This window comes from Teleopsis dalmanni, chromosome X (assembly GCF_002237135.1).
Source record: "Teleopsis dalmanni isolate 2A chromosome X, ASM223713v2, whole genome shotgun sequence".
Classification (NCBI taxonomy): Eukaryota; Metazoa; Arthropoda; class Insecta; order Diptera; family Diopsidae; genus Teleopsis; species Teleopsis dalmanni.
The window spans coordinates 74,052,564-74,071,672 of NC_051848.1; the positions used below are offsets into that span (position 1 = coordinate 74,052,564).

At 28.6% G+C, this 19,109-nt stretch overlaps 1 protein-coding gene across 3 annotated transcripts; it reads right to left on the minus strand.

Annotated features, from left to right (window-relative positions):
- Positions 1 to 902: 902 nt before the first annotated feature.
- On the minus strand, positions 903 to 17,130 carry LOC119689231 (peroxisomal acyl-coenzyme A oxidase 3-like). 3 transcript variants are annotated; one of them, XM_038104015.1, is made up of 11 exons: positions 16,983 to 17,130; positions 13,178 to 13,466; positions 12,995 to 13,104; positions 8,848 to 9,026; positions 6,450 to 6,587; positions 5,899 to 6,389; positions 5,564 to 5,846; positions 5,030 to 5,495; positions 4,818 to 4,972; positions 2,910 to 3,197; positions 903 to 1,071 (listed from the first exon to the last, which is right to left on the minus strand). In XM_038104015.1, exons 4-11 carry the CDS (start codon positions 8,998 to 9,000, stop codon positions 961 to 963), a joined length of 2,085 nt encoding a protein of 694 aa, XP_037959943.1. In that variant the 5' UTR covers positions 9,001 to 9,026; positions 12,995 to 13,104; positions 13,178 to 13,466; positions 16,983 to 17,130; the 3' UTR covers positions 903 to 960. The 3 variants fall into 3 exon arrangements, with proteins under 3 accessions (XP_037959943.1, XP_037959944.1, XP_037959945.1); XM_038104016.1 differs by having other exon boundaries at positions 904 to 1,071; positions 8,848 to 8,984; XM_038104017.1 differs by lacking the exon at positions 8,848 to 9,026 and having other exon boundaries at positions 904 to 1,071.
- Positions 17,131 to 19,109: the final 1,979 nt, after the last annotated feature.

Below are 19,109 nucleotides of genomic sequence, written 5' to 3' on the forward strand. Positions count from 1 at the left end.
GAGGTAGACCCCGCCGTTCTTGAATCTTCACCACTCATACACAATCTGTTATTGTTTCTAAACGACTTCCTTCTCTTTCACACTTCCTTTATCCAACCATATCCTAACCTATGTATTTGTATCTTTAATTTCTTTCATATTAGGTCTGTTCCACGAACTACTCATAGTAAAACATGAGTAAAACGGAAGTAAAATTTACACAAAAATACTTGAAAATTTGCTGGTGGAACGCGCTTGTGTATACACAGTGTTTACTCAAAGTTACTATGAGTAGCTAGTGGAACAGACCTATTATCTGCTACAATAACATCCACAATATTTGTTGTATTTAAACCAGAATAAAAAAGAAGCTGCACATTTAAGAAACAATTGTCCGATTAACAGTAGCTAATGCCGCCGAATCTCAAGGAAGGAGAATAGCTGATGAATTAAATACAAGTACTATGAATACTACTTTATACAATTCCACTTATTCCAGTAGATTTGGCGCATTTCTATTTGCTAAACGATATAAATGTCAATAGCGTTTTTAATATGCGCCCAACAAAGTACAAAGAGAAGTCAATTCAGAAGATGATGATTCGAAAATATATACACCCCATAATTAATCGCACGCTAGGTTTTATTATAAGTTGTAATATTTGAAGATCATAACTGACCTCTTCGATCATGAAGTAACTAGATCTGTCGCAACAATAAATATTTCACTGTTTTTAAATAAAAAATTCAATTTTAAATTATATATAGATAATGTTTACATTATTGGAAAATGTTTACAATAGATCAAACTTCCAATATACCTAGCTTTTAAAACATAAAGTAAAAAATATTTTCAGAATCGAAATTTATTTTGTTTATTTAATTTTTATTTTTATTAAATAAATTGCATTGCATTAAACATTTTATTAAAAGCATTTATATTACATACAAAATATATATGAAATATTTAGTAATTTAAAATCATATTTTAGACTTTTGGAGATAATCCTTATAAGTTACTTGACGCCACCAATTCGGGCGCTCATATACACCCGGCGCTGTTACAATAGTGCGTTGTAAATGTTGATAAACCTAATAATTATAAAAAAAATATAACTTAATTATAATTCATGATAAATTATGTAAAAGTTAGTTATTGTTAAAATTGAGAATAATTATTTATTTATTTTAATCTTAGTATTTAACTAATACCAAATTATTAAATGACTTATCTTAGACAAAATTCAATTAAGAATCTAATTTCAAAATCTAATGCAGATTAACCACCAAGACTATACTATATGGTATATATATATTCTAAGAAGCAATAAAACTGTTCGACGTCCTCATCATCAAGTTTTTTCATTCAATATTTTCTAAATAGTAGAAGCTGAAGGCAACATTCTGTAACCGAACCAGACCGGTTGAATAAGTGGTTCCAAGAACGGTCGGGTCTACGTCCCGGGCCACTCGTCACCTACGACGACCAAGTACCGTTCAACACCTTCCAAAGGGACTCCACAAGCAGGTCCCGGCGGGTTACAACAACAACAACAATAACTGACTCGTATACGCCGAAGAAAAATCAAGCGAATTGGTACCGTATTAATAGGAAAAAACATTTGACACGATCTTTTTTGCTCAATATTTCTGAAGGAAACAGTGAGTTTCTAATTAATTTGGGAACAGAGCATATTTATCGATTTTATAAAACAAACTCCAAAAATTAACACGTTAAACAGAGTGTTCCTCACCATATCCATTCTCTTCAACCTTTGATGAGCTAGTCACAACATATGCCGATCATTTCATAATTTCTTTAACTGTGGGGACCGCATAATCTTGTGCAACACAATTTATATATAACTTTTTTTTGCTTTAGTAAATGCGATCGCATTTATTCTTATTTATTCTTATGTTACAATTTAGGCCTCATAGGTTTATACAACGCAATAGTACAACATTTACTCTTGTCAAAACTCAACATTGCACATTTTAACAAGAGGCTCAATATGCCTTGGGCTGAAATGACTCCGGACTCCCTCTATATTACTCTATGGATGTGTGACCTGGTTTGTAACCGACTTTCTTACTGGAAAAATTCAAAGTTTCGTCAAAGGATGTTTCGACGTATTCTGAATTTCTGTTGGTCAAATGTCATCAGTAAGTCCTACTTATATGAAGAATTTAAATTGATACCAATGACCAATCACATTAAACCACAAAAATGGCTACGGCTAGGTCACACATAGCGAAAGGACGCCACGAAAACTTGTCGATAAGCTCTTATTTGAAACCCTCAAGGCAGACGTAAGAAGGGACGTCCTAAAAACACATGGAGAAAAATATTACAAAGGAACATCGAGAAGTTCCGAAAAACGTAGAACGAGCTGAAGATTTTGGCGAAAAAAAACAGAACCAGATGGAAATGCTTTATTGAAGCCCTATGCTCCAATGGGAGATACAGAATTTAATGATGATAGTGACTCCCTCTGTACCTCTATTCTTGTTCGTCTATGTGTTAACCTGTTATATTAGACATATGAACTTAATAGTGGTTTATGAATCCATTCCAGTCAGTGGGCTGGATTAAACAACAAGTCTATATCTAATTAAACCAAACAAAGGGAATAATATTATGATATATAATACTTAAACTAGAAATTTATCTTTAAAATAGTTCATCTAAACTCTAAGAGGTTTTATGCTAAAACATGTAAAGCGATTAAGCTATGCTCAAGTACTTTGCATTACAGCATGTAAACAGTTGTGGTTGAAGTAAATTTTGAATTCTATCTACAATTTTTCAATCACTATCATTATAGTCTCTTACAATTAACCTAAGGAAATATGTATGGCTATATCATTATCGTGTGAACTATTCTTGCGGTATGACATTTAGTATTTCACAATTTTACATAATTTCTTACATTGCCATCACTCATCCCAAGTGGTGAATTTAATACGAAGTCTGTCGGTGCAATTGCATCTATTAGTGATATTGCCTCATTTTTCAATACCGGTAACATCTCCAAAATAGCTTCTTTATACAGTTTGGAATTAGTTCTATTATGAAAATAGCCACCTTCGTAAAATATGCCAAAATGTTTTTGAACTAGATTAGCGCCATAAAATGATAGAATATTTGTGAGTACTGATTTTTCATTAGACTTCTCCAGTTGATTTACGAATTTGTAGAAGATGTAAAAAATTGTTCGCTAAAAAAAATTAAAAAGAATTAAAATTTAATAAAAATTAAAAGTAAAAGAGTTAATTGAGAACTATTAAATTTACCCTAAAGAATTTTTATATACACATTAATCTTTTTAAAGACTAGAAATTATGCGCGTTGAAAGACCCTACAAAACAGATTTCCGAGTCAACATTGACATGGGTGCGTGAGAAACCTAACAACCAGGAAACAAAAAAAGAAACCAGTAACAGTGCATGAAAAGAAAAGTAGTGTATAAGAATGTCTAAAAGAAAATGTGGGACTCCATAAGAATTATGAAAAAGAGTTCCGGGAAAGCTTTGCAGGCGACAAGCATATCACAACAGTAATATCATTACAAAATGGGAAGTCAAAAGATCAGTAATTGTCCAACAAATTACATATACCCTAACATAACTTAACCAAAAAGTTCTCCTGATGGAGTTAAAGTTCTATGTTTTTAAAGAGGTGAGATAACTGTTGTTGTTTTTGTTGCTAAACGAAAAAGTAAAAGTCCATAAGAATTATGAAAAAGAGTTCCGGGAAAGCTTTGCAGTCGGCAAAGATATCACAACAGTAATATCATTACAAAATGGGAAGTTAGAAGATAAGTAATTGTCCAACAAATTACATATACCCTAACATAACTTAACCAAAAAGTTCTCTTGATGGAGTTAAAGTTCTATGTTTTTAAAGAGGTAAGATAACTGTTGTTGACAAGTCGCTTCTGGTAGCTTTTGATAATAGTGTCGTATATAATACTTAAGATAAATATTAAAAAATATAAATATTAAAAAAATATACGCATTAAAACAATATGTTGTTGAAAAATGGGAAGTCAGAAACTAAGAGTATTATGTAGCATATAAGGATACTCTTACCATAAAATGTTCTGGCAGGGCATTCTAGATTGACTTATTTCCTAACAAACCTGAGAAATTACTTTAATGGAACTATTAGGTTTTGTAAGGCAAAAAATGATACCGCAAAACACCTACTGGAGAAATTAGACTTAGAGAAGTATACTGAATCTATGAAGGGGCACAAAAGATTTCTACATTGCCATGTAACACCCCCCAAAAAATTAAAAAGTGCTCGCAAATAGCACTCAAAATAAGAAAAAAAATGAAAAACATAAACTCTTTTAATGACAAAAAATGTACACTAATATTAGATATGCCTTTTAAATGAGGCTAATTGTGGTTTTTATGCTGATACAGTACTTACTAGCAACCGCCAAGACATTTAAAAGTTAGAAAAACATATAGCTAAATCAAAAAAGAATTTCCATTATATTATGTTAAGAAAACTCCGCCCCGATAGTACAGTTTGTTTGTATTACTACTATGGCTAATAAAGTCTGGAATTAAATCCTACTGGGATCTGTTGCAAAAGTACACTTAAAACTATCTTTTAAAATACTTTGTGGTTCGGTCTCAGTAAAAGACATTCGTAATAACGCCTACGAAAAAAATCTACAAGGGGATTAATCTTAATTTGGTGTCGCTATTGATCCATCGATCTATACGTGTCTGACGGCTAGCTAGATCAACAAACCCTGACTGACATATGTAAACAAAGTTATATAATACAAAATCACAATAATTTCATACTATTAATATCTTACCTCAGCATAGAAAATAGATAGCAGCTGAGCATTAAATACTTGTAAATTGTTACGTGTCTCGAAAGCATCTACTCCTTCACGTTTCAAACTTTCGAAACGTTTAACCGTAGTATCTAGTTGGTAGGCAACTAACCAATTTAAGGCTTTTAATAAATCTAAAGATAAAATATAGCTTTAAATATATTTTCAAAAGTATTTGTTTATTCATTTACTATCTGGTTGCAACGCTTCCTCTACTGTACGTTCTTCAGCTTTATGGTTCAAAATTTGATTCATATCTTTGAGAAATGCTATTGTGTCCAAGGGTGAATTTTCCGCAAAATTTGCACCATTACGGCGCAAACTTATTAACCAATTAGATGCTTGCTGTATGAGCGTATTATTTTCGCCTTCATATGTACAGTTAGCATCATTATCATTACGTAAATCTCCTAAGCCCACTGCCTTTAAATAACCATGTCCACCACAGGCCTCTCGGCATTCTTGTATACCATCGCGTGCTACCCACGTACAGACTGGTTTTGCAGCAGACGAAACAGCATGTATTTCCATACCAAGTTTAGATACATCTTCTCCAGTAAATGTACTTGTTGTCATAGCTACATTCTCAGTACCCAGCCACATTGTAAATGTACGTAATGCATAAGCAGTTGCTAAATATGGTAGAAGTCGGTATTGCTACAACAAAAAATTACTCATTAAAAAATTATTCAAAAGAGTAAAACTGTAAAATATACACCAGATACCTGAGTCTGATACTCAATTACTGGCCATTCTTCTGTAGTGTCTTCTGGACCAAATTGTTTGCGACATGCTGAGTATCTAGTTGCTATTGTTATTGCCTTACTTAAAGCTATATACGCTAAGTGGCATATATTGACCCGACCGGATGACAGTCCGCCGAGCGAAGCACCCATACGCTTACGATCATCTTTAATAGTGCTTTTATAGTTACCATTCTCATCAATATCACCAGTTTTGGATAGTAAGTTTTCTTTTGGTATACGATATTCATTGAACATGACAAAACTTAAAATTATTATTAGAAAGAAATTTTACGTTATACTAAGAGTCTACATACCCATTGTCAATACCATTAAGACCAATTTTTTCTCCTAAATCTCCAACAGTCACACCTGGAAAAGCTAAAAGTGTTTGTTCATCCCTAATTGGTACCAGAAATACATGCAGGCCACAATATTTGTCATCTGGAACATATAGTTGTGCATATAGTACAGCGTGGGTGCAAGTTTTACCCAAATTTCCTACCCAACATTTGGCTGCCTCAAAATCTGGCGTATGTAATATAAACTCCTTAGTTCTTGCATCGTATGTAGCACGTGTACGCATTCCACGTATATTCGTTCCATGGCTTATTTCAGTTAAAGCTAAAGCACCAACAATATCACCATTCGACAATTTGTCTGCATATTTAACCAAATGATGGCTACCAAGCGATAGTATTGTGGATGGAAAGAAAGCCATTGAGAGACTATATTTAACCGGAAAACTAAACTCATAACTGAATATAGCTTGACCCATAGCTAATGCTAGCTTAGGTTTTGTTATATACTAAAAAAATATTAAACTTTTCTAGTTTTTATTGATTTGGTTAAATTTGTCTCGGCTTACCTCTTCAATGCTATAGAATTGTTGATGCCAGATTATTTGTACTCTCTTATTGGCCATTTCACGCTGGAAGTCTAGGCTAGGAGTTTCAACTTCATGTTGAAAATCTGGGTGCCGTTGCATAAATCGCCAAACTTCATGCTAAAATAAAAAAAAAATAATTTATTAAATTATTCACATAAATCATATTACTGACAACTTATACTGAAGGAATTAAGAAATAATTGTTCTTATTTCTTGGGAACGGCTTGTAAAATGCGAAGATAATTTTTTGTGCCAGTTTATGTTAAAATTGTGTGGAAAGGATGGTCTATTTTCATAGTTGCGGGATACTAAAGAAACAAACCTCACTACAGATACATTCTGGTAAAAGCACACGGGCTGTTCGGAATAAATTATATACATTATTTTTAGCAAATACAAAACAGGTAACATCTGAAGCACATAAGCCAAAAATTATGTCGATTATTTCAAAAAAATGAAGTTACTCCATGAATTCTATTTTTGCTTAATTTATGTAGCATGGAAGAAAAAGGGAAAATAAAGCAGGAAAATATTGAAAAATGTAAAAGAAAGCATTGATCCATTTACCATGTCAATCATGGCAAATACATTAAAATAATGAAAAAAATTGCTGAAATAATATTAGAATTAAATCGTATTGACTTAAATCAATATAACTAATTAACCCTAAATATTCATGAAAATTCTAAACCCATAATGCAATAAATGACCATCACATAATTTAAAAAAAAGAATATCAGAATACATTAGAATTAAAAGATCTTAATCTGGTATTATATTAAAAAATGTTGCACAAGAGTCTTTAATGTTAAGATCTATTTTAAATTTAAGCTAATAACTATTAACAAACAATAAGTATAAATTATAGAATATTATTTTCGAATGATGCATGAAAAAAAATTTGGACCTTAAAAGAAATCTGAGTGTGGAACTGCACACTAATTTTTAATCAATATTATTTTGATTTTACTTCTTATAACAATAACTATACTGAGAAACTACAGACAATTATATCTTATGCTTATATATTATTAAAGAAACTATTCTTCAAAGTCTACAAGACGCAAATAATTTAATTCCCAAATGGCGCTCAAATAAAAGCCACTAAAGTGATATATCTCTAAAGTGAGATATGTTGAATGACAAAAAATTGGGATTGTTATATTCAAAAAAATATTTAAATCAGTTCAATAAAACAGGTGTCTGCAAAAGATTCTATTATCATAAGCTAGACATAATAAAAGAAAAAGACAGAATAATTTTTCAAACAATAGAGGTCAAGTCAGCTGAAGTATAATGGTTTTTAAGAACGGCCGGGTCAACGTACCGAAGCCAGTCGTCAATTTCGCCGACCAAATGTCGTTCACCACGAACACAAAGGGGCGACTCGCAGACTACAACATAATAGTGCACAAGGCCACCACTTCCATCTAATCTAACCCAGCTTGAGTACATAATCAGACTGATTATATTTTTTTTAAAAAAAAAGTAACTATAGGTAAGTGAATGTGAAAACCTGGATACTCTAGAGAGGAAGATAGATGGCAGTTACACAATTATAGAGCACAAGCAAAAAATGCAAACAATTGCAGAAAAATTACCCAATGGTTCTAAAATTAAAAGACCTCACAGACAATAAGAGGATGATTATATTATAAGAAATGTATATAATGTATATAAGAAATGTTATAAACATACTGTAAATATGCTTGTGCTACTTTTACAAATAATTATTTTTAAAAAAAAAGTATCTTTATTATAAGACAACTTTGATTCTATAAGTAGACCGTGTACATTGATACGTTTAAACTTTTAACTTTTACTTTAATTCAACATGTTACATTACTTGTTCTGGTATCATGACGGACTGTATAACAAACCAACTTATTTTGATATAAGAACACCGTACACGTACACCGGTTTAAATATAACATAAGGGTAAAATCATTTCCATAGACTTAATTTTCTTTTTGCACTATTATATGTAGGGTATAAGAAATAACATCACATTTCCGCATTTTGATAGGTATAAGAAATTAAATAATATTTCAAGTATTGAGTTCTGAGCACAGACAGCTTTATCAAAAAACTAAAAGTACTTATATATATATATATATATGTATGTATCACAATTATTCATTATTATTTCATGTATGCACAACCATTGTAGGTCAATTTTTAAACAAAAAAATTTCGATTCATTCTTTCCTATAATAAACATTAAAACTAACCCACAAATATCAAATAAAGATAAGATATCAACGATAACAGTCATTACTCACATTCAAAAATCCCACTATCTTGGACTATTACTTATAGATTTGCACTACAATTTAGAGTTTTCATTAATAAACACTGTTGGGCATTCTTGACGTACCTTCAATCGTATATGCTCTTCTCCTTCCAATAAAACATTCATCCGTTTATAACAGAAGGTTGATTTCTTTCGATATATCGACAGAGGTCCACTTTTAAAGTCAGGAAAAATGTCCTTATCTTCAAGTATGTTCACAGCTGGTGAGACATCCATGTTTTCACAGTAAGAATAAAACAAAACTGAATTGTAAAAACGACATGTAAACGGCAGAAGGGCAAAATAGTTTCTGTCAATTGTAGCCGACAGTTGGTTAATTTATATCAGTAACTATTATTTGTGAAAACCTATTAATTTTATGATATATATTGCCTTTCAATTATCAACATTAATAATACTAGATTAAAATATTGATCAGATTATATGCACACCTTTTAGGCCTACAATATACGAATAAGATTATAGAAAAGATAGCGCAGAGACATATAGACATGTACGAGAGTATATGCAATAATTCAGAAAATTGATCAGAACATTTGTTGATAAATTGAAAGTATTGTTATCTTTATCAAAATAAATTACCGAAATTTGTTGTACCAGGAATTGTAGTTTATAATTTTTGATAAGTCGGTAGGTAGGTATGTAGTGTTGGATGGTCGAAATCACGTATTTGTAGGCCTATGTCTATACTAGATTAAAGTCATTTAAAACAGTAAATAATGACAGCAATTATTGCTTTAAATATGTTTATCATTTACGAATTTTACAAATTAAAACAAATTTTAAATATTTTCTAATCCTTTCTATTTAATTTTAAAAAAATTAAAAAAGGATCAATAAAAATTTAATTTTTGAACTTTAAAACATGACACAGAAAAATGTTCACGTCTTTATATAAATGAAATTTTTGCTAAACTAATTTTATTTTATTAAAAACTAAAAATAAAAAAATTTAAAAATTATAAAAATAAGTTTTTTAATTTTTAATAAACGGGATTGGGTAATTTATTTAAAAAATGATAAAAAATTTCACTTATTCATTTGTATTTAAAAAAAAAAATTTTTTATATTTAAAAAAAAATTATGGTTGAAATTGATCGTATTAACAATTAATTTTTAATAATAAAAACATATTAAAATAAGTTGAAAGATTCTTAATATATATAATAAAAAGAGAAAAACTCAGCAAAAAAAATTTTAGGAAAGAATAATTAAAAAAAGTAATTAATTTAATTAATATTTTAAATAAATAAAAATATGAAAAAAAAAATGTAATCAAATACAAATTTTAATTTGTAATAATAAATAATAAATAAAATTTAAATTAAACGAAAATTTATAAATTTCTTATAAGTTTTTTTACACATATTATAATTTTTAAATAAACAAAACAGAAAACAAAAATAGAAGTAAAAAAATCAAATAAAAAAAAACAAAGTAAAAAAATAAAAATATTCATAAAAAGTAATTTATAAACAAAAAGTAAAAATAACAAAATTTCCAAACAAAAAACTAAAATATGTCACAAAAAAAAAAATATATTAAATGGAAAAATAAAAAGAAATCAAATAGAAAACTAAAAATAATTCAAATAAAAATAAATTGAATTAGAATAATAAATCAATCAAATAAATAAATAAGAAAAACAATGTATAAATATATAAATATCAATGAAAAAAAAAATATTTATAATAAAAACAAATAAAAATTAACAAAAAAAACAATAAAAATGAAAATAAAATAATAAATATTAAAAAAATATAATAAAACTTAAAAAAAATAATAAAAATTACAAAAGAATATCTCCAAGAAAAAAAAAATAAAAATTAAAAAAAAATTAAAAAAAAAATAATAAAAATTGAAAAAAAAATAATAAAAATTAAAAAAAAATAATGAAAATAAAAACAAATACAATTTAAAAAAATAGAAAATAAACAAAAAAAATAAAAATAAAAACAAATAGAGAAAATTTTAAAAGCTAATCATTTTTGTTTTAATATAAAATTATTATAATTAATAATTTAAAAAAATAATTACTTTAGGTTAACCGTAAAGCTTTTCCGCATATTGCTAAATTTTTATTACCAGTAGTCTCTGAACATATTTATAAGTTTAATTGTGTGTAGTTTTTAGATTAAAAAAATAATAATTAATAAAAAAATATATCTGAAATTCTCATAATCAAAGAGATCAGAAATCTTTAAAAACTATTTCAATAATTTGAAAATGGTATTTTAAAATCTATTTTTTTCTATTTCTATTTCTTTATCTATCACTTTAAAGCTCAACGTACTTAGATGATTATATAAGATTAGCATTACGAAATGAAAAATATTACTACTTTTTTTTATAAATGAAAAAGTCAATATTTTGTTTTAATGTTTATATTTCATCGGGGATTACAACCATATCGTGGTAAAGTATAGTTCCCAAGAGGTTATATTAAGATCCTAAAAGCAATATTAGCGATATTACAGAATAAAAGGCTTTTTATTTTGTAAAACTGAAAAAGTGAAAACTGTAACAAAAAGTATTCTATATTTTTAGTGTCTGTTTACCAGAATAGAAGTGACTAAGCACAGCCGGATCATATATGGTAGAGATCGGATTGCGTTATAAATGAGTTATGCTCACTTTATGCTCAGACAAGAACTTCCAACTTTAAGATTCTTTTTATCCGATTTTAAAACATGTCATAACAAATATAAATATATAATAATAAATATAAATAAATAATAAATAAAATAATTAATTAAATAATTATTTAATTATATTATTGGATGAATTTCGAAGAACTAGTCTCCGAACCTAGAATCTTGATCAAATACGTAGACGGTATGTTTGTAATAGTAAAACTAAATAAAAATGATAAAACTCTAAAAATATTAAATAATTTGCATAAAAATATTAAATTTACAATGGAAGAATAAACAAATAATATGCTTCCTTAACTTGATATCAAACTGTTGAGACATAAAAATCTTGTTTTTACAAAATGCTATCAAAAACTGACAGCATCAATAATCAATTTTAATTCAAATCATCCGTACTATGTAGTGCAGAATGCAGCTAAAAGTATTGTAAAAAGAATACTACATCTAACAGACCCAATATTCCATTTTTAATTGGAAAATAAATTTCGAAAAATTTAAAAGGCAAATGATTTTCTCTCTACTAATGTGGAAAATATTATCAAAAACATAAACACCAATCAGGATGATAGTAGAAGTAAGGATAACAAAATATATAAAAGCATTATACATTATCACAAATTTTTAAACCAAATATTGACATCGAACATATATGATAAACTAAATTATAATACCCCACAAAAGATCTGGGAACACAGTAAACACAATGTACTCCAACTTGATGAATAAAATAAAAAATTTGGAGAAGTCAAATGTAGTATAGCAAATCAACTGCAAAGGCAACGGATACAACGTATGCGACCAGGTATATGTTGGAACGACTAAAAATGAATTAAAAAACAAGAAAGAAATACGCCTCTATACCAATTTCACACCAAGGAAATAGTTAATGCAAACAATATTTCTTGGAGATATTCGCAATTTGGAAAACTCCACCAAACACCAGGCTCAATTTGAAAAGGGACGTTGACAACTGATATACAAAAAGATATATATAAGAGATATATAAATGTATTATACATCAATAAGCAGGTGCAGAATTAAATAATTTCGTATTAAGATTGTAAATACATATATATATATATTTTTTTTTCCGATATATACATATTTACTTTTGTAACTGATATCATATATCAGTTAAATGTATTGTAAAAGACGATATAGACTTCAAATTGCGATACAAAGTGTGAAATAAACAAGTATCTTAATTATATTAAAATCGATTAATGATGATTGATTGAACAAAGTAACTAGACTTGATATAATAATCAAAAAATAGTATTGACCAAAACTAAAACATAAATTTTATATAAACAGTAAACATTTCGATATAAGAAGAAAAACATACTAACAAGAACAGCTGTTGAAACACAAATTGCTCCTACGAAAGTGATTATATTAATTAACAAACGAACCTGGATGTATAAAGGCATATACTATATAACTATATATATAACTAAAGTAAAATGTGTTAACAATGCAAACATTTGAGTTATAAACTATATAATATACTATATTCTTGAAACTGAGAATTGACTTAATTTATTATTCATACTCACATTATGGTAATTAGTTTTCTATTGGAGAGACCATCGGAATTGCTATATCCTTCAAGATGTTTACTATATATATATATATAGAATTCATGAGATATATTATCCTGCCGTATCTGTAATTAAAAGTTTATTATAAATTTTACATATGTCATAAACAGGTAATACAGGTAATAAGGTAATACTTACAGGTATTGTAATTGATTATTGAATAACTTATGTTTCGAAATCATGTTATTTAAGTTTCTTCTTTATATTTTGAAATAATGAAATCAGATAAGTAGATTCTGAATTTACGAGATTTTTTCAAACCACTCAGGCCCGATTTGACTGACTTTTGTATGAACGTAAGCAAATTTAATGAGTTAAGCTTGATTTAAATCATAATTAACTCTAAAGTTATGACTGTTAAATTAATCCTCAAGAAATGAAACCATCTCTTCACCACTTAGTAAATACAGTAAAATATGTAGAGGTTCTGTAATAGTTATATAAATAGAAAAATCATTATATAATATAAAGTTAAATAAAAAATAAAATAAATAGAATTCATGAGAAAAATCCTCTTTATAAATCATGTTAAAAAAAAAATTAAATTAAATTAAAATTAAAATAACAGAGTTTAAACAGAGTTTAATTTGGTTTCACACAAGCGTTTAACAATATAGATTTATTAATTTGTAAAAATGAATTTGGTACTAATGTTTTGGTAAATGATTAGTATCACTCACAAATAAACTGTGTTTAGAGTCCATACAATATTATATAGTATTATATAATATTATATTATATGGTATAATTTTTTTGCTTAAAGGCTGAGTTGATCACCAAGTTTAGCTTTCATAAGGTAGATATTTTGATACATAAAGATTTTTTTATGCCTCTTTTAAAACAGAGTATAACTACCTTCGATAAACCAATAATCTAATAGAGTTAGCAAACACAAATCTTAACGAAACTGACCTCAAGGAGAGATCTTGCGCGAGTGGTACACAAACATGATGCAAAAACACTTTTTAAAATCATGGATTTATGAATTCAATACTTCCATCAACTAACCAACATTTACGATCAAATCTTTCATTGGATCTAACCCATTGAAGTAGCCAGGTTTCTCCGGCTAGATCCAGGGTAACGTCCAATTTCAACCCATCCACCCAATCCTTTCCATCCTCTTCCCCACTCTATCTCCTCCAAGCACTACCTACTCATTTCCCTACCCATGTAATCGTTTTGTGTATATCCATTCATGTTATCTGTTTACACGTCCCAGCGGGTTACAACAACAACAACATCAAATCTTTTACATAAGTAGCTGTGGTATTCAGTGCAGTGAAGTACTTTACAACTTCTCGTCAACTCGTAAATTTTTTTATATATGCTGACTTATATACGTTACAGTCCACATATACCACATTATTTAGTATCTTATATATGTCCTTATCTAAATAAGTATGGATGGCAAGTATGTTGAAGCGTATACAGAAGAACCACAAGATACCATATTGATGTTTCTTGGATCTCTAATATTAAAAAGCGAACAAACTTGGTTAGCAATAACTAAAGGTTCCAAGAACGGCGAGGTCTACGTACCGGAGCCACTCGTCGAAGATTATCAAGTTCCGTTCAACATCCCCCAAAGGGTTCAAACAAGCAGATCCCGACGGGCTACAACAACAACAATAATAACTAATAAAGAGCATAAGAAAACTTCGATTTATATTATACTATCATATAACTTTACTCCTTTGATTTCTTTGATAATGAGGAAGGCGGAAATAACCTTGTTTTCCTTAAGCGTTATCTTGGTCTGGGACATTTGCGCGGCAAAGCGATGCACAGTTTCAATTATATAAAAAAATTGAACCATTTTACTGAAGTGCTGTAAACTTTTTTTGAAAGCAATAGTTATTAAAGATTAAAATGTATATATATACTTTTCTTTTTTTTTGAGTGAAACCATGAAATTATTACAATTAAATTTCTCTTCCGATTTACACATAGTAGAAAAAGTCTACGGATATTCACAAAATTTTTCTAAAATTACGCATAACTTTTTTAATTTTTACTCAAATTCATTTTTATTTCCTGATTTATTTTAACCAAAGACACAACAATAAAGTTGCAATATTAAAACTAAACAGTTATTCTTTAAAAAAAAATTAAACACAATTATATGCGAAAGTAGCAATTTTTGAAGCAGAAAAAGTCTACGGATATTTCTTAATATGTACATTTACCGCTAATTTAAATTCGCTTGCAAGCATAAAAGTGTCATTAAATGATATTTAATTATTAGTTGACCTCCTAAAGAGTCTAAAAATCAATCATTTAATAATATTTTTTTATATAAGCAATAAATTTTTACAATATAAAATAAAAGACGTGAAATTAGTTTTAGTGCGCGACAAATAACTGTTAAATTTTAGAAAGATGACGTAAGCCAAAGAAAATTTGCTGAAGAGATTGGTCGTCAATATTCATCTGTGCAGAGAATTACAAATAACTTCAAAGAGACCAGTACTTACGTTTCTAAACCTCGCACTCGCCGCCCCACAATTTTGTCAAATAGAGAAAGACGTAGCATAATCAACCAGGTGAAAGTAAATCCAAGAGTAACACCCTTCAAACTAGCTGAACATATTGCCGAAATACTTGAAAACAAAATATATCCTGATACTGTGCGGAAAATTTGGAAGAAATGCATGTATTATACCCTGATTGCAGGAAAGAAGCCATACATATCCAGATATAATAGAATAAAATGATTAAGCCGTGCAAGAAAGCGTATAAATAAACCTATAAAGTTCTGAATATGAGTTATTTTCTCCGATGGGAGTCAATTTTAAATATTTGGAGTCAAAGTTAGAAAACTTGTATGGAGAAAATTATGCACAACCTGTGATAAACCGTAAACAGTAAAACGTGTTGGTGACGGCGTAATGATTTAGGGGTGTATAGCAAGTAATGGTGCGGTTAGACTTGAATTTGTACAAGATACAATGGAGAAATATGGTTTTCTAAATATTCTAAAAACAAATTTGAAAGAAAATGTCAGAATGTTAGGACTTGAGGCAACCTTTTTGTTTCAGCAGGGCAATGACTCTAAGCATACAGCAGTCATAGTACGGATTTGGATGCTGTACTATGCTCTCAGGCAACTTCAAACACTACCAGAATCACCAAACCTTAGTCCTATAGAACATCTGTGGGTTTATTTGGAAAATAAGTTTCGCCAGCATATGTTTTCCAGCAAGGATATAGCAAGAAACGTTATCAAAGAAGAATAGCTAGAAATAAACGCACAGGATACTGCAAAGCTAGTTGAGTCAATGGAAAGACGCCTAACAGAGGTTATTAAATGCAGGGGTTATCCCACAGGCTATTAAATTTAAGATTTTTGTGAATTTTATTGTTTTAATGTAAATATTAAGAAATATCCGTAGACTTTTTCTGCTTCAAAAATTGCTACTTTCACATATAATTGTGTTTAATTTTTTTTAAAGAATAACTGTTTAGTTTTAATATTGCAACTTTATTGTTGTGTCTTTGGTTAAAATAAATCAGGAAATAAAAATGAATTTGAGTAAAAATTAAAAAAGTTATGCGTAATTTTAGAAAAATTTTGTGAATATCCGTAGACTTTTTCTACTATGTGTATATTGCTTGTATGGCATTCAGGCTTCGTAAAATCTCCAATGCGTGCAACAACAATGTTGTTGTTTTTCTTTCTATTTACTGCTTCTGCAAACTCAGGGCTTTTATATTTTTTTACAAATCTTAAAAGTTCCTACAATCTTTCATGTACATATACACACCAAATGTTTATTTTTTGTTGAGTAAATAAATATTCTCTTTCCAAATGTTGATAAATATATATATTTATTAAAATAAATATACAAACATTTTAGTAAACAAATAAATTTGCGTGTGAGAGAACATATGTTGACGTTTGCGTTCAGTAATAAAACAGAAACTTCATTTACTCATTTACCGAAATGCACTGTTAAAATTAACAGTAAATCACTGTTTACATTATATGGGCAACCACTGTTAAACCAACCGCTCATTCGTTGTTGTCATCATTAACATTATATAGAATATTAAAGCACTGTTTTTTTCTGATTTTGTTATCACTTAATTCGCAAAATAAAAGTTTTGGCTTTACTATTTCTCTATTTTTAATTAACTATATGAATTTTTAATTATCTAACTATTTAATTTTTTAATTAAATCTAAATTATATTTATTAGTTTAAAACACTTCTAATAGCTACATAAGTTAATATGAAAACGGATTTTTCCCTCCAATTATAACTCCTAATTGCACTGCTTCAAACGGTATAGATTCTCATCAAACAAAACAAAATCGCAAATCCAATTTGAACTAGAATAGAGTTGCCATATCAACAATATTGGCAGAATGTATAATATATGACAATATGCTGACCTATAGAACGCACAACTAAACAGAACTAAATCTTCGTAACCATTCACAATTTTAATAGATTTTTATTATCTCATAAATAGCATATGGTTATTTTTTGTTGATATTTTCTGTTTAATATTCAAAAATTTTCAACACTATTTATTAATCATACATATTTTTAGAGTTAAGGATAGATAGACGTCTATGTATATGAACAAGTAACTCTGTTCTTAATTTACCATTTAGGCCGTGTGCGAGTTTGGGTAAATATATGGTAAATCGAGAGAAATAGTAAATTATATCGCGATGGCAGCAAATATTGGTAATTATCAGAATTTCGAATAGGGTAAATTAGATAAAAATTAAGTAAATTTGGAGTTACCATTGTAAAAATTTTAAAAGATGTTTAATAAATAAATGAATAAATTTGAAAAGTTTTAACCAAATATGAATTGAATGCATAAATGTTTGTATTACCAGAATTTACTTTAATATTAAATACTAAGTCTGTTCTATGAGCAACTCGTAGTAAATCTCAAGTAAAACGCAAGTACAAACTGGAAGCGTAACTCAAATAAAGTGCCAAATTACACTCTTTACACAGATTTCCATGGAATAGCTCTGTGTAAAGTCCGGTGAGAACACCAGTGCCACTCAAATAAACAATACAAAAATTTAAATTCAAACCAAAACAGCTGATTCAACATCAACACAAATTTTACTTGAAATAAAATGTACGAACAAAGTCAGTGTAACATTTTCAAATTTTGACGGGGATGTTACGCTCTCTCAGATGCTCTCATTTACTCGAAATTTTATTGGTTGATCGCACTTGTATATATATAGTGTTACTTAAAGTTACTAGGAGTAGCTCGTGGAACAGACCTACTATGAATATTATTATTTATACGCGGATAAAGCCACCAATAAATTCGGCAACCATTAAAAGAATAATGCATTCATTAAATATACATTTAAAAATAAAGAGAGACACTGCAGTGAATGTGTTTCTTAATTTATCGTATCGTGTAAATGACAATATCTTATTGTCGACTAAACGGCAATCGAACGGTTGCAAAATTTTAAATATTTTAGTGTACATTTATTTTATACGACATTGGACATTGATATATGAGTTATTTGAGGTATTGATACACTGTGAACAAAACTGCGATTTCGATTAATATATGTTAAAGCCATATTAGGAATATGTTTGATTGTTTTTTATTACCTTCTATCTATCGCTGTCATATCGCATTATGTCAAAATAGATTTTATTTATAATAAACTTTTTATGATTTTGATAAAATTTGATTTTCGAAATTGAGTTCGAAATTCTAAAACAATTTTTTTCAATTCATTGTAAACAATAAAAATTTTTATGTTTCCATACTTATACATATGTGTATTAGTTTACATAGTATGTTTTATGTTTACATAGTATTAGTATATGAAGTTTAGATTTGGGTTTTAACAATTGAATATTTGAGGAATGAAAACTCCTCTGACGCTGCGAATATCCCGCGCGGGTGATATGTTTAGATTGTTTAACATGAATACGCACACACGGTCAGAATCCATAGTTGATTGCGCTCCTGTGATAATAATTTTTAAAGATTGCCTCTGAGACTATAGATCAACTGAGCTAGAGGACAGTAGACCCAAGACGTGAACATTTTATATTGAATTAAAA

Excerpts from the sequence above, each read along its gene's own strand:
- LOC119689231 (XM_038104015.1), bottom strand. The coding sequence starts at position 9,000 with ATGGATGTCTCACCAGCTGTGAACATACTTGAAGATAAGGACATTTTT. Across the intron at positions 5,496-5,563 it reads TAATTGAGTATCAGACTCAG|CAATACCGACTTCTACCATA; the intron begins GTATCTGGTGTA and ends TTTTTGTTGTAG. Across the intron at positions 3,198-4,817 it reads TATCTATTTTCTATGCTGAG|CGAACAATTTTTTACATCTT; the intron begins GTAAGATATTAA and ends AATTTTTTTTAG.